This window comes from Balearica regulorum, chromosome 10, assembly GCF_011004875.1.
Source record: "Balearica regulorum gibbericeps isolate bBalReg1 chromosome 10, bBalReg1.pri, whole genome shotgun sequence".
NCBI lineage: Eukaryota > Metazoa > Chordata > Aves > Gruiformes > Gruidae > Balearica > Balearica regulorum.
The window spans coordinates 6,166,031-6,180,437 of NC_046193.1; the positions used below are offsets into that span (position 1 = coordinate 6,166,031).

The following is a 14,407-nucleotide window of genomic DNA, read 5'->3' on the forward strand; positions in this document are numbered from 1 at the left end:
TCCCGTGGCTCCGTGGCAGGGATCTTCCCCGGGGTTCCCTGGGGCACCATCAGCACAGGGTGCCATCCTCCTGTTGCACGAGTGGTTTGGGGTGCCACCACCTCTGTCATGCTTTTTGGAGTGCCGCCACCTCGGCCACGTTTGCTGGGGCGCTCGGCCCGGCTGCCAGGTGCGAATGGGACTGGCTGGAGGGGTGGCTTGGGGGACGAGTCCAGGTCCCGGTGGCTCAGATGCACGCGTGACATCCGATGAGAGTCAGGGAGGCAGCCCCCACCCACCGGCCCTCACTTACCCCGGGCCAGCGCCTGGCACAAACACTGTCACCAAAGGCCACCAGCTGCTGCAGCCGGCACCCAGCTCCTTCCAGCAGCGCGTCCCAGGGGTTCGGCAGCCCCGGCACCACCTCCTGCCCCCTCCTTTCCCACCCCCATCCTGCACCCTGCGTGCCAGACCCCTGGCCGGTGGAGCCCTCTCCTTCCTGGCTCACCAGTAGCTGGTGCCTCTGTAATGGTTGTCTCGGTGTTCCCTCTCTGGGAAGGTTTTGTCCCTTCTTTCGAGGGCTGTGTCTTCCTGCCTTTGTCCCTTACAGGGATGGCACATCCCTCTTCCCCGTGCACCTCCCTCGGTTCCCAGGCAGGTGCGTCCTGCCCATCTCGGCCCTGGCTGGACAGGCTTCCCACCTCCTCTGCTCGGGGGTGTCCCCGGGACGGCCCTGGCTGCCACCAAGATGGCCCTACACAACCCAGGACAGCCCTGGGTGCTCTGGGGATGACCCTGGGTGCCACCAGGATGGCCCCGAGTGCTCCAAAGATAGTCCTGGGTGCCAGCAGGATGACCGTGGGCGCTTTGGGGACAACCCTAGGTGCCACCAGGACAACCATGGGCCAGGGCCGGGCACTGCTGAGGTGTGCCAGGCGGGGACTGGGGCCCGGCCAAGGGCTCTGAGTGGGTGTAAAGCCTTACACCGCCTGACTCTTCTCCCCCTCCACAGCCTGGGGCTGGTTCTGCCTCCCTACAGCACCTACTACATCCAGGCCAACCTCAGCGACCAGATCCTGCAAGTGAAGTGTAAGTAGCCCCCGGCTTTCCCCACCGCCCTCTTGCACTCCCGCTCGCCCCCACACCAGCCCGCGGCTGTCGGGGGGAGAAACACGAAGCAAAAACTTGCAAAAAGAGATAGGGATCACTGTGAGAGGCAAAAAAAAAAAAAAAAAAGATGTGAGTAGAGGTGAACGCACAGAGGGAAAGGAGCTGCCTGCCTGGGGTGCCCCGGGGTGCCAGGGTTTGGTCCTTACGCTTTGCACCCCAAAACCCGAGCCCCAGGCTGCAGGCAGGCGCTGCCCGTTGCAGGCAGGGGCTGCGCCGCTGCCTGTTTGCCTCCTGGGGACGAGGGAGGACACTGGAGCAGCCAGTTATTTTGCAAGCCCGGGAAAGTTTGCATGGTTCTCTTTAATTTCCTTTGGTTTATTACAATTCTTTGGTTTCGGTTTAAGCCATTTCTTCTTCTTTTTATGAGTTCGGTTTTGGTTGGTTTCAGTTTCCGTTTGGAATTAATCTGTGTACGTGTGTGTTAGCCTGGCCCCCCCCTTTCTCTCTCTTTCTCTCTCCCCTGACCCCCAAGCCTTTTTCCCACCGCAGGTCCACGCTGCTCCCAGGGCCCTTCTCCCCCGTGGGAGAACCGGACCCTTCCCCTCTCCCCTCCGGTTCCCCCCGTTTCTCCCTCTCGGCCGCCCCAGCGGCTCGTGCCCAGCCCCTCTCCGGATCCGGCCCCTGCCGCCCCCTCCATCCATCGGCAGGAGCCCCGCGTCCCTGCGGGGACACCGCCAGGCTGCCCCCGTCCCCGGGAGGGGGGAACCCCCCGTCCTCCCCGGCTCTGCCCGCCGTGCCGTGCATGCCCCCTAACTCAGTGAGGCCATTTTGATATCAAGACTGTTGCAGCTGTTTGCTACTGACTCTCATTTTCCTTTGGAGTATTGAATATATATATATATATATTTCTCTAGTTATATCTTTGCATTATTTTTTTTATTCTTATTTCACCGTGGCCTTTTCTTTTTCTTTTGTTACTGGGTTTTTCTTTCTTTTTCTTTTTTCATGTCGTTTTTTGCAAGAGGTTTCCTTTTGGTATGATTATGATACACAATATTTTTATTCAAACGGCGATTGAATAAAATATTGTTTGTGCCCCCCTTCCCCCTTTCCACCCAACCCCCTTTTTTTTTGTTTGTTGTTTTTTTGTTTGTTGTTTTTCTTGCTTTCTCTCTATGGTGGATTCACACAGTACCAAACATCAAAATGAAGGGCAAGTATTTTCAGTCTCAGACCACTCACCTTCACCACCCCGTCCCCTGCCCCGTGTCCAGTCCCCCCCCCAGCCCCCCTGCTTGCCCATCTCCCTGCCCGTTTGCCACGCCGAACCTGCAAACCGCCACCAACTCGCCCTTCCTCCCTCCTCCTCCTCCTCCTCCTCTCCTCCAGTTCCCCCTTTATTTGAAAGCAACATGTCTTGTTCTGTCCATGAGAGCTTTGTCACAACGATCCCCCACTCCCTTCCCGCACATCGCTCCCAAACCTGGTTTGATATTGTTCAAGAGCCGATCTTGTATGAAACTCTGCCGGTTTCAATCCACGAGGTTTTTCGTAGCTAGTTTGATATCCCGCTCTTCTCCCCCCACCCCTCTTCTCGCTCCTCTCCCCCTGCTCGCCCTCCTCCGGCTCCTTCCCCCCCCCCCCCCGTCCCGGCTCCTTTGCTTCCTCCCTCCCCAAGACAACTCAACCTGAAAGGGATAGGGCTGTGCAGGGAGCGGGGGGCTGCGGGGGGGCACCCAGAGGTGGCGGGGACAGAGGGGGGGTGAGGGACCCAGTCTGCCGCCGCCGTCACCCTCTGAGACAGGCTTTTTTGGGGAAGCCCCCCAAGCGTAACTGAGGTGGGGATGGGACCACTGGGGCCATCCCCCCCCCGCTGCATGGGGGACGGCGAGCCTGGCCCCGGCGGGGGGGGACGCGGGCTGGCCGAGCCCTGGCACACCGCACCGTCTGCCCCCACGGCCGCTCGGTGCCGTCCCCGGGGCCCAGCATGGCATGAGGCCCCTGGCAGCCGCAGTGGCCCAGCGCCGTCCGTGCCCCCCGGCAGCAGCCGAGCTTGAACCCAAAGCCCCACCAAGGCAGGCGGGGGGGTGCTGGGGCCGGTACCCCTCCTGCGGTGGAGCGGGACGTCGCCCATGCGACCCAGGGCAGAATCTGGCCCACATCCCCGCAATGCCCGGCCGCTTGCCGGAGCAGGAGGGGACCCGTGGGGCCGGACCCACAGCTCCCACGCAGCCCCACGGCAGGCCAGGGGACACCCCGGCACGCAGAGTCCCTGGGGGACCTGCCACCACGCTCCCTCCCGCACGCGCCCCGCACGGCACCCCGCACGCGGCGCCCGCCGGCAGCTTGCCCGGCACCACCCGCTCCCCGGCACGGGCAGGGGGACGGCTGCGGGGGGCACGGCAGCGCAGGGGGGGGACGGGGTGGGGGGAACGGGGCCAGGCGGGCAGGACAGCGGGGAGGTGGAAGTGTCACCCTCAGCCCTGTTCTATCAGCTTTGAGTTGCCTCCTCCCGGCGCCCCTGCGATGGCAATGCTGATGGACCAAGTACGAGTGTTTTGTACTCCTCTCCTCCTCCTCCTCCTCTTCCTCTCATCGGCTTGTACCCAGCCCCTGCCTACAGCCCTCGGAGAGCAACAGTCCAACCTCTGGCTGTACCGTGCAATGCACCGGGGGCTGGCGGGAGGGCGACGGGGTGACGGTGCCCGCTGGGGGGGGGGGGGGCGGCGGCCCGGGCGTGTCCCGTCGCAGCCCTGCACGCACCCCCTAACCCCACTCACCCCCGCGAGCTGAACCCCGCATCTGCTGCCCCTCTGCCAGGGGGGTCCTCGAGAGGCACCCCAAACCCTGCTGGGTTGCAACCCCCCCCCCCCTTAAAGCAGAATGAGGCGCCGGGCTGGCGGGCAAGCGTGGGCCCCCATCCCCATTGGGGTCCCACCCCCCCCCTTAAAGCAGAGCGAGGCGCCGGGCTGGCGGGCAAGCGTGGGCCCCCATCCCCATTGGGGTCCCACCCCCCCCCTTAAAGCAGAGTGAGGCGCCGGGCTGGCGGGCAAGCGTGGGCCCCCATCCCCATTGGGGTCCCACCGCCCCGGGGAGGGAGGGCGCCGGCGGGGGCCGCTGGCAGAGCCCGGCAGCGCATTGCACGGCACTTTGCTGGGCGGGGAGCCTCTGGTTGGACTGTCCTCGGCAAGGTTCCCCGTTTGGCCATGTCGATGCCTGAAAACTCCTCTTCCCCCCCCCCCCCAACAACCGAGTGTTTTGGTGACCCTCCTCCGGCCAGGAGCGCAGCATGCGGTTCCCTGCCCTCGCCCACCACCCCCCGAGAGAGAGACGCCCCCACACCCTCCCAGACATGCATATATATAAATGTGCGCACATATATATATGTGTGTGTGTCTCTGTGTGTCCCTGCGTACACGCCGCCGGCCGCGCGTACGCAACCACCTTCAGCCCGCGACCGAGCAAATTCGAGCCGAGGTGGGCAAACCTCTCCCGATTTGGCTATGACTTTCCTTCCCGTGCGGTGCCAGCGACAGCAGAACGGCCTTTTCCTTCCTCTCTTGTTACCAAGAGCAGCAAATACCTTTTTTTTTTGTTGTTGTTCCCTCCCCTCTCTCTCTGTCCGTCTCTCTCCCTCCTGGCCCCCGGCGTCCCCGTCCCCCCTCCCCGCCGGATAACCTTCCCTTTCTGTTGCAGATTTTGAATACCTGCTGCCCAACAGCTTTGAGTCGGAGGGACATGTGTTCATTGCTCCCAGGTAGCTTTGCGTGTGCGCTTGCCGAGGTGTGCATCTGCCCCGGCCCCGCTGCCGACCCACCCCCCTCCCATTGCCCCCCATCCTCGCCTCATCGTGCCTTGTCCCCCCTCCCCATCCCCTGTCGCTGTGTGTGTCGTGTGCCCGCTCGGTCAGGGGTGGCTGTCGCCGGGACCCCGGCCCCGCTCCGCCACCCGGTTGCATCCAGCACGGTATATATGCACCCGGCACGGCCCGCCCTCTGCGTGTGCATATATAGGTATAGTTTCTGAAAATGCCCCCGCTGAGCGAGGGGCCGGCGGCGGCGTCATACAGTCGTGCTGGCTGCGGGGGGTAGGGAGGGGGAAGAGGAGGTTTGGGCTCAAATCTGGGACGCCCAGGGGGTTTGGGGAGGCTGCTGGACGCAGGCTGCAGACAGGGACGCGAGGACAGCATAGTGGCCTCTGGACAGACAGACGTGTCCCCTCCCCTGGGCTGGGCCCCCCAGTCTTGTCACCTCGGCTGTCCCTCGGCAGGCTGTTCGAGGAGCCCTGCGCCTCTGCCGGCACCCTGCCCTTCCCGTGGCTGCAGCGCAACCTCTGCCTAGCCCTAATTAACATTACCAGCTAATTACCTGTGTCCTTATATACCGTCACAAACACCCCGGTAGGACATGCTTTGTCATTGCATTCTCGGGGACTGCAGCAGGTCGGGGACTGCAGCAGGTCAGGGCTGCAGCGCGGCCGCCCGTGCCACCTGCAGGCACCCCCTACCCTCCCTGCCTGCAGCGCCCATCGCTTAGTTACACTAATTCTGGGTAAACCAGCCCAAAACGTGGAGTTACCGTGCAGCCCCGGCTTTTCAGGGGGGTCTCGGTCCCCAGGCAACGCACGGGGTGGCGGGGCTGAGGTTGGGTAAACGTGGGAGCCAAAGCAAAGTATTAATGAGAAACAGAAAAACCCCATTATTAAAAAATCGGCTCGTAAATGTGCTAAGGGGGTCGATGCGGAGGTGATGTCCGAACGCGAGGCCCAAGGAGTGGCTCTGCCCCCCACCTGCCCTGCTCAGGCTGCGCTGACGGGGTCAGTGTCCAGCGTGGGGCTCTGTGGCTGGTGCAGCCAGAGAGAAAAGGGGGGGTTTGAAAATCGAGGTGAGTCTTTCGGTGCCCCCCAAAGCAGCTCTGGGAGCACCCTTGGGGCGGTGGGTGCCAGCCCAGTGCGAGCGGGCGGCAGGGAGGAGCTGCGTGCCCAGGGAGGGGGCCTGGCACCCAGGGCGACTGTATGATCTGCTGTCGGCGCTGCCGTGCCCACGGGCCACTGGAAATTTTCAGAAACCGTATATCCCCCGTCCCCCATGGGTGTGTGAGTACCTGTATCTGTGCGTGTCGGTGTAGATATTTAGGTGGCTGCTCCCCCCCAGGCAGGGGGCGGGGGGCCGGGCTGGGCTGGCCGGGGTGCCCCAGCTTTATCGGCTGCCCCATGGGCACGCTCCCTGCCACCCTCTGCTCTGGCATTTGTCCTCTTAACGAGGTTTTTGGCAGAGTCAGGAGCTTGGCGGAGGGGACATGAGCAGGGGGAGCCCCGAGCCCCCCGGCACCGCCTGCAGCTGAGGCAGGGAGGCTTTCGGCACCCCAGGGTGGCACTGACCCACGCTGGCTGGTTAGAGCCTGGCGGTGACTGACGGGGTTACGGCCGTCCCTGGCATCGGCGGGGCCGGGGTTCTGCGCTCAGGATGTTCCCAGACCAGAGTGGGGGATGCGGCACCCCCCACGGTGCCCGTCCCAGGAGGGGCTCGAGGCCAGCGATGCCTGTGGGCAAGCGCCCACCTCCGCGGGCCGGGCCTCACCCAGCACCTAACTATCTACGCAGAGGGTACAGATACAGCTGCCGAGCACCTGCGGGGTGCCGCCAGCGCAGCCGCGGGGGGTCCCGAGGCAAACCCCCGCCCACACCCACAACGGAGCCCCCGCTCCCCGGGGTGCCACAGGGGCAGGGCAGGGTGGGCACGGCAGCACCCGCCTGGCCCTGCAGGTAAGTAAGTACGGTGGCAGAGGCGCCCGTCTCACCAGTAGCCCCACCAGTAGCCCCACCAGTACGGGGAGAGCTGGGCTCAGCGCTGCAGCGCTCTGGACTAACTGGGATCCATCAAACCCAGCCCTGGCAGAGGTGACGGCACCTCGGTACCCGTGGCAGTGACAGACCCGGTGGCCGGTGTGACGGCCAAGCCGGCGGCGCTGCAGGCGGCAGAGGGCTGGGTGCCGGGCAGTCCGCAGACATGCCCACAGCCGGCTGCCCCGGCGGGGTGACGCTCACGGGAGCGGTGGCACGTCGCCACCGCCACACTCCCCGGCAAGCCCGGGTGCTGGCAGCACGGCCAGCGCCTGGCCCGCCGTCCCCGGGGAAGAACTGACCTTGCCTTTTCCATCCTCGCGAACGACAAACCTTGTCCCTCAAACCCCAGAGAGTATTGCAAAGACCTCGACTTGTCGGATAACAACACCGAGTTCCTGGAAAACTTTATTGCCCTCATGGAAAAGGTGACCCCAGACTCCAAGCAGTGTGAGTAGCTGGGGATGACTGGGGCGGGGGGGGCTGGCAGCAGGGTTTGGGGGGTACGGGGGCACACGGGGAGACAAGGTAGGGGCAGGTTGGTGTCCTGGGCGCAGTGCCGGGCAGGGGGTGGCCCCCACATGGCTGGCTCTCACCTCCTCCTCTTCCTCCTCCTCTCCATCTTCCTCCCAAGGTGACAACTTCCTCCTGCACAACCTGATCCTGGACACGGGCATCACGCAGCAGCTGGTAGAGCGGGTCTGGAAGGACCAGGACCTCAACACGTAGGTGGGGGCAAGGTGGCCTGGGACAGACAGCGCTGGCTGGGGACAGAGGGGGATCGGGGGGCTGAGACGGGCTACGGGGACAGGACAGGGGCAAAGCAAAACCTGGCTGATGCGCGGCGTGCCCGGCCCCTCTCCTTGCAGGTACAGCCTCCTGGCTGTCTTCGCAGCCACCGACGGCGGCATCACCCGCGTCTTCCCTAACAAGTGAGTGTCTGGGGGGGTGCACGCATGCCTGGCATGTCTGCTCCTGTGGGGCCATCTCCGGTGGGACTGGAGCTGAGTGACAGCCGTGGCCGTGACTGCTCGCCCCCAGGGCTGCGGACGACTGGGAGGAGGAACCAGAGCCCTTCAACGCCAGCTTCTACCGGAGGAGCCTGGACAACAAGGGCTACATCTTCAAGCCGCCCTACCGGGACGGTGGGTACCTGCTGAGGGTGGCAGGGGGTGGCACAGGCTGCCGCTGTCCCCACGTGTCCCTCATGCCACCCCTGCCATCCGCAGCCGGCTACCGGGGGCTGGACCTGGAGAACAACACCATTGGGATCCTGGTGAGCACCGCTGTGGAGCTCAGCATTGGGGGGAAGACGCTGAAGCCGGCAGGTAGGCAGGGGGCTGGGTGCCGTGCCGCCAGGCTGTGGCTTCCCCATCATCCCCCCCGCGCTGGGGCTCACCCCGTCTCCCCGCTGCCCCAGTGGTGGGGGTGAAGCTGGACCTGGAGGCCTGGGCTGAGAAGTTCAAAGTGCTGGCGAGCAACCGGACAGACCGCGACCAGCTGGGCGCCCGTCGGGTATGTCCCTTGGGACGGTGCGGGGGCGGCCGCAGGGACAGGGATGGAGCTCTGCTCAGCGGGGACGCGGCTGGGGAGCGCTGCCAGGACACGGTGCCCATGGCCCCGCTGGGCTTGTACCTGCAGCACAGCCCTGCCTGTCCCCCTGCTCCGGGCCCCCGTCCCCATCCCCTGCAGACGCTGCCCCTCATGTCCCCTCCCGGGAGGATGGCACTGTGGGGGAAGACGATCCTGCTAACTTGTCCCTCTGCCCCCATTTCGGTTGACAGTGCGACCCCTCGACCAGCTGTGAGATGGACTGTGAGGCCAACAACAAGGTGGGTGGTAGGCAGGGTGGGGTCAGCAGGGGACGGCAGGCAGGGGATGGCTGGGAGGGCTCCCCGTCCCCTGCCCGTGCTGTCCAGGCGAGCGTGCCCACTCTGTCCCCCTGCCGCTCCCGGCGCTCAGCCAGCCCCCGACACCCCTCGCAGGGACGAAACCCCAGGGGTTGCCCCCTGGACCATCCCCCGAGGGGGCCATTAAACCCCCCAGGATGGGCAGTGGTTCCTGCTCCCTGCACCCAGCACGGGTGCTCCCGGCACCGAGATGCTCCTGAGCGGTCCCCAGGCTTGGGGACACTACGCTGGCCCCCCTGCCCGACTGCCCATCGCCCCCCTGCTCCGTCTGTCCTGCCTTGCCCTGGGCACAGCCGGGGCATGGGTGACGCTGCTCTCCTTCCCCAGGACCTCATCTGCGTCCTCATCGATGACGGGGGCTTCCTGGTGCTCTCCAACCAGGAGGAACACTGGTACCAGGTGAGCGGTGCCCACGTGGCAGCTCTTCCTGGGCGCAGGATGCCAGGGGGGAGCTGAAACCTCTGAGCTCGTGTCAGGGGTGGTGTGACACAGCCCCACTCGAGTCCCCGCCGGGGGAGGCCGTGGCAAGGTGGCGTTTGGGTGCAGACTTGGTGTCCCCATCCCAGGTGGGCAAGTTCTTCAGCGAAGTGGATGCCAACCTGATGTCCGCCCTCTACAACAACTCCTTCTATGCCCGCAAGGAGTCCTACGACTTCCAGTCCGTCTGCGCCCCCGAGGCCCAGAGCAACACGGGTGCTGCGCCCCGCGGCGTCTTCGTGGTGAGCACCTGCGGGGACGGTGGTTGCTGGGCGGTCTGGGAGCTTGGGGACCTGTGGGGGTGTCCCCAGCGCCCTGCGCAGGACCTGCTGGCTCACCACCCCCCTCTTTGCCCACAGCCCACCGTGGCCGATCTCTTGAACCTCGCTTGGTGGACCTCAGCTGCAGCCTGGTGAGTCCCGCTGCGTCCCCTCACCGGGGGCCGTTTCCATCGGGGGGTGACACCGGCACGTCCCTGGGGCCGGGACAGCAACGTGGCCATGTTCTCCTCCCCAGGTCTCTCTTCCAGCAGTTCCTGTACGGCCTCACCTACAGCAGCTGGTTCCAGACAGGTGAGTCCCTGGGGAGCCCCGGGCTGGGGGTGGGCGGGGGACGTGGCCGGGGCGTGTGGTGGGGGGTCCGTGGCCCCCGGCCCACGGCGCTGTGCCGGCGCAGAGGAGGTGGCGGGGGACAGCATGGAGGCCAGGGAGACGAGCTGCATCATGAAGCAGACGCAGTACTACTTCAGCACTGTCAACGCCACCTACAACGCCATCATCGACTGCGGTAACTGCTCCAGGTGGGTCTGTCCCCGCCGTCCCACTGCCTGCGCAGGGTTGGGGACACCCCCCTAGGCTGCCTCTGCCAGGACCCCTGTGCAGCCACCTGTGTGGGGGCGATGGGAGATGCGGGGCAGTGCTCGAGGGGGCTGGGGTACCCGGACAGAGGGGACAGAGAGCAGCAGTAGCATCCCCGTGCGCTGTGGGGTGATGATGACATCCTCAGGGCTCCTCCAAGTGGAACTGAGCCCAGAAAGCCCATCGGTGCCAGGTCCCTGGGCAGTCCCTCGGCATGGGGACGGGGAGGGGGACAAGGATGGGGCTGGGGCTGGGGACAGGGATGGGAATGGGGATGAGGTTGGGGATGGGAACAGGGATGGGGATGGGGATGGGGATGAAGTTGGGGACAGGGATGGGGACAAGGACGGGGATGAGGTTGGGGATGGGGATGCCTTGCTGGCTCAGCCTCCCCAGGGCCACCCGCTAGCAGGGCTGGCACAGGGGGCAGGAGGGGATGGGGGCATGGGGTAAGTGGGGTCCCCGCTGCTGTCGCACCCCCAGGCTCTTCCACGCGCAGAGGCTGGCCAACACCAACCTGCTCTTCGTGGTGGCCGACAAGCCCCTCTGCAGCCAGTGCGAGTCCGTCAAGCTGCTGCAGGCGGAGGTAAGAGGTATCCTTTGGTGGCCCAGCTGCGTCCCACCGGGACGTGGTGGCAGAGGGCTGGGGGGACAGGCAGGGTCTGCTGGGCAGGGCAGGGGGGGCCGGGAGCTGCGGGGTCTGGCGGGGGTGGAGGGAGCCAGCCCGTGGCCAGAGGGGCTGGGGGTGGCCATGGGGTGCCCCACGGGCCCCCGCCGCCCTGTCCCTGGTGGTTTCCTTGACCTGCGAAGCCCCCCCGAGGGACCCCAACCAGTGTGAGCTGGTGGACAGGCCCCGCTACCGGAAAGGCCCCCACATCTGCTTCGACTACAATGCAACAGTACGTGGGGCGCAGGGGGGGAGCGGAGCTGGGGGGACCCCTGGGGAGCGATGGGGGCAGTGGGTGCCTCCGGGGGGGGGGGCAGACCCATGGGGGTGTCCCCAGGGGAGCAGAGCTGAGGGGTTCCGCCCCAGGGGGGGAATGGGGGGGGTCCCGGTGGTGCAGTGCTATGAGGGGAACCCCCTGATGGGGTTTAGAGCCCTGGGAGGACTCGGGGAGGGGTCATGAGCCTTGGGGTGCCCCCAGGGAGATCAGAGCCATGGGGGGCCCCTAGAAGAGCGATGCCATGGGGTGCCCTCCTGGGGGGAGCAGAGCCATGGGGTCCCGGGGAGAGCAGCACCGTGGGGTGTCCCCCAGGGGGGCAGTGCCACAGGGCTCCTGAGGCAGGAGGTTCAGCAGAGCCGCAGGGGGACTGTGGGTGGCCCTGCCAGGGCAGTGGGTGCCCCTGGGGTCCCGAGGCACCGCTGGGGGTGCCCCATGGCCCTTCTCCCTTTGCCCCCTCCAGGAAGATACCTCAGACTGCGGCCGAGGGGCTTCCTTCGCCCCCTCCCTGGGGGTCCTGCTCTCCCTGCAGCTGCTGCTCCTCTACTCCAGCATCAGCCGGCACCCGCTGCCCCCGGCCGCCTGCCTTTAGCCCCCCCCGGCCGCCCCCGCCAGCTCTCTTTTCTTTCAAGCTCCATCTCCATCCCTCTCCCTGGCCCAGTGGAGCGGGAGCAACGTCCCCTCCGCCGCCTCGGGAACCGCGATGCCGCCCTGTGCTTCCCACCGGCCGCAGCCAAAGAAGAGTCGGGGTGCGGGCAGGGGCTCCCCGGCAGAGCGGGGACCGGGTCGGTGCCCCGGCGTCGCGCCTTCCCAGCCGCTGGGACTCGGAAAGTGGCGTCGGCACCCTCCACCTGTGACCTCCCCCCCCATCCACCTCACCTATTTTTTTAGCCTGAAGATTTTAAACCAGATCTTTCTACATCAAGTTTCCGACATTTTCGCCTGGTGAACGGCGGTGTTTATTGTCAGCAATGAGGACACATGGAAAAAAAAAAAGGGGGGGGGAGGGGGAAGAAAAAAAAAAAAAAAAAGGACTTGACTTGACTGTGTGGGTCAGTATTATTTGTTCCAGGGGTACCGGCCCCCCCCGGGGCGTGCGGGGCAGACGGCAGCTCCAGCATCCCTGCGGGCCCGGGGCCAGGTGCGGGCAGTGGCGAGGCGGGGGGCAGCCGGCCGTCGCCTGCACCGGGGTGGGATGGAGCCCCGGTCCCTGCTCGGGGCTCAGCTGCTGTCGTGCGTCCTTGGGCACAGATACTGGGGTGAAAAGGAGGGGAAAAAAAAAAAAAAAAAAGTGTATTTTGTTTCTTTTCCGTTCTGCAGATCACTGTGAAATCCTGCCCGCCCCAGCCCTGCCTGCCCTTCCGGCCGCCCTGCCAAAGAAACCGCGCCGGCCAGCGGGACGTGCCGCCTGTCCCCGAGGGGACGTGCCCGTGTCCCCGAGCGGGGTGTGCCACGTGCCCCCGAGCGGGTGGCGCCACGTGCCCCGCAGCGGGCTGTGCGGCACATCCCCGAGCAGGAGGTGCCGCGTGTGCGCGGAAGGGACGTGCCAGGCCCCGTGCCCGTCCCTCGGGGCACCGGCGCAGGGGCTGCTGGCCGGCCGGCCGCGATGGGGGAGCTGCTGCTCCCCGGGTGCTGCTGGGGTCCCGGCTGGGGGCACCCAGAGTTGGGGGGGGCGGGAGGTGGCCCTGCAGCGGGGTGTCCCGAGGCGCTGGGGCTCACGCCGAGGCACTCGGTTGGGGGTGTCCCCCTCCCCAGCCAAAACGCTGGGTGCCAAGGAGGTGGACGGAGCGGCTGCTCTGCCCCAGCACCCCACCGCACCCCACTGTGCCCCGCCACCCCAGCCGGGAGAGGTGCCGTGGGGCTGGGGGGAGCCCAGCACAGGGTGCCCGGCCCTGACGCCCCGGGGTGCTGCGGCGCAGGGGGTGCTGTGCCCACCACCCGTGCCCCCCCACTGCTCCCGGCGGTGCCGGGGGCCCCCGCCTGGGCGGGCAGCCCCGGGGACCCTCACCCCCCCGGGACACCCCGCTCAGAGCCACCCCATCAACCAGGGCTGGGGGAGCCCCCTCGGCACGGCCACCCCGGGGGGGGCTGGGGAGGGCGCCAGGCCCTAATTAGTGCTGGGGTTAATTAATGGTCATTCTGCTTGTAGCTTTTTCAGTGTGTGTTTGGTTACTGTCTCTGGGAACCGTGTTTGAACAGATGGCTCTGTGTTACCGGGAGTGTGTGTACTTCTGTAGTCTAGTTAGGTGCTCTGCCAGAAAACCACCACTATACATACCTATAAATATATACATATATAGTCTATTTTAAGTTAAAAACCAATGAGACGAAGGGGCGGCGTGGCCCCGGGCCCCCCTGTCCCACCGGGGTCGCCTCCTGCCCCGTCCCCACCTGAAAGCTTCTCTCTGCTCATTCAAAGGCGTTGGGTTTTTAATTGATTTTCTTTAATTTATTTTTAATTTCTTTGGGTTCTAATTTTTTTCTTTTTTTTTTTTTTTTTGTACAGAAGAGTTGGAAAACTTCAAAAACCAACAAAAAGACAATTTGTAAGATATCGTGCGTGTGACTCCTTGTAAAATATTTTCAAATGGTTTATTACAGAGACTCAGTTATTAAATAATGTTCATATTTTCACTTCACAGGCGGTGGCTGCGTCATTGCCCGGGTGCGCGGGCAGGGCCGGGGGGGGGCGGGCAGGACATTGGGGTGCTGCCTTGGCGCCTGCCTGCACCCGTGCCGTGGGGCTGGTGGGCAGGGATGCAGGCAGGATGCAGGCAGGATGCAGGCAGGACATGGGCAGGGATACAGGCAGGAGTGCAGGCAGAGCTGCAGGTTCACAGCCCCCCCGCACCGCACGGGAGGGGCTGTGGGGCAGCGGGGGCTCAGCCCTCCCCACGCAGCGCCCCCTCCCCACGCAGCGCCCCCTCCCCACGCAGCGCCCCCCCCCAGCTCCCCCACCTCCCTTGTGTCCACTCAGGACTGTGTCCCCTTTCCCTACACCCCCACCTCCCGTGTCTGTGTCCCCTGTGCCACACCACCTCCCCCACGCCTGTGTCCCCTTGTGTCTGCGCCCCCACACCCGTGTGTCCCCCTGCCCTGTGGGGGCCATGTCCCCGAGTGCCCCCCCGTGCCCGGCCCACCCGCGTCCGCGTCCCCCAACGCCCGGGACTGTGCTCCCATGTCCAGGCCTCCGTAACTGTGTTCCCCCATGGCTCTCCTACGCCTGCCCCCCCCCCCGCCTCTCCCCCATGACCCCACGTCCCCCCGTGTCCGTGCCCCCTCCCCGCGTGGC

General features: G+C 65.5%; 1 protein-coding gene across 2 annotated transcripts in view; it reads left to right on the plus strand.

The window, feature by feature from the left end:
• The window catches only part of CACNA2D2 (calcium voltage-gated channel auxiliary subunit alpha2delta 2), a 222,084-nt gene extending 209,924 nt beyond the window's left edge, over positions 1-12,160 (plus strand). Inside the window, exons 22-39 of one of the 2 annotated variants that reach the window (XM_075762895.1) lie at positions 992-1,068; positions 2,282-2,302; positions 4,786-4,846; positions 7,283-7,380; positions 7,565-7,655; positions 7,800-7,862; positions 7,972-8,075; positions 8,160-8,258; positions 8,351-8,445; positions 8,715-8,762; positions 9,168-9,239; positions 9,407-9,559; positions 9,677-9,729; positions 9,834-9,889; positions 9,993-10,116; positions 10,658-10,767; positions 10,985-11,073; positions 11,579-12,160. In XM_075762895.1, the coding sequence (XP_075619010.1) occupies positions 992-1,068; positions 2,282-2,302; positions 4,786-4,846; positions 7,283-7,380; positions 7,565-7,655; positions 7,800-7,862; positions 7,972-8,075; positions 8,160-8,258; positions 8,351-8,445; positions 8,715-8,762; positions 9,168-9,239; positions 9,407-9,559; positions 9,677-9,729; positions 9,834-9,889; positions 9,993-10,116; positions 10,658-10,767; positions 10,985-11,073; positions 11,579-11,707 (1,543 nt within the window). In that variant the 3' untranslated portion in view covers positions 11,708-12,160. The remainder of the gene's footprint in view (positions 1-991; positions 1,069-2,281; positions 2,303-4,785; positions 4,847-7,282; positions 7,381-7,564; positions 7,656-7,799; positions 7,863-7,971; positions 8,076-8,159; positions 8,259-8,350; positions 8,446-8,714; positions 8,763-9,167; positions 9,240-9,406; positions 9,560-9,676; positions 9,730-9,833; positions 9,890-9,992; positions 10,117-10,657; positions 10,768-10,984; positions 11,074-11,578) is intronic. The other variant, XM_075762896.1, reaches the window with a different exon arrangement.
• Positions 12,161-14,407: the final 2,247 nt, after the last annotated feature.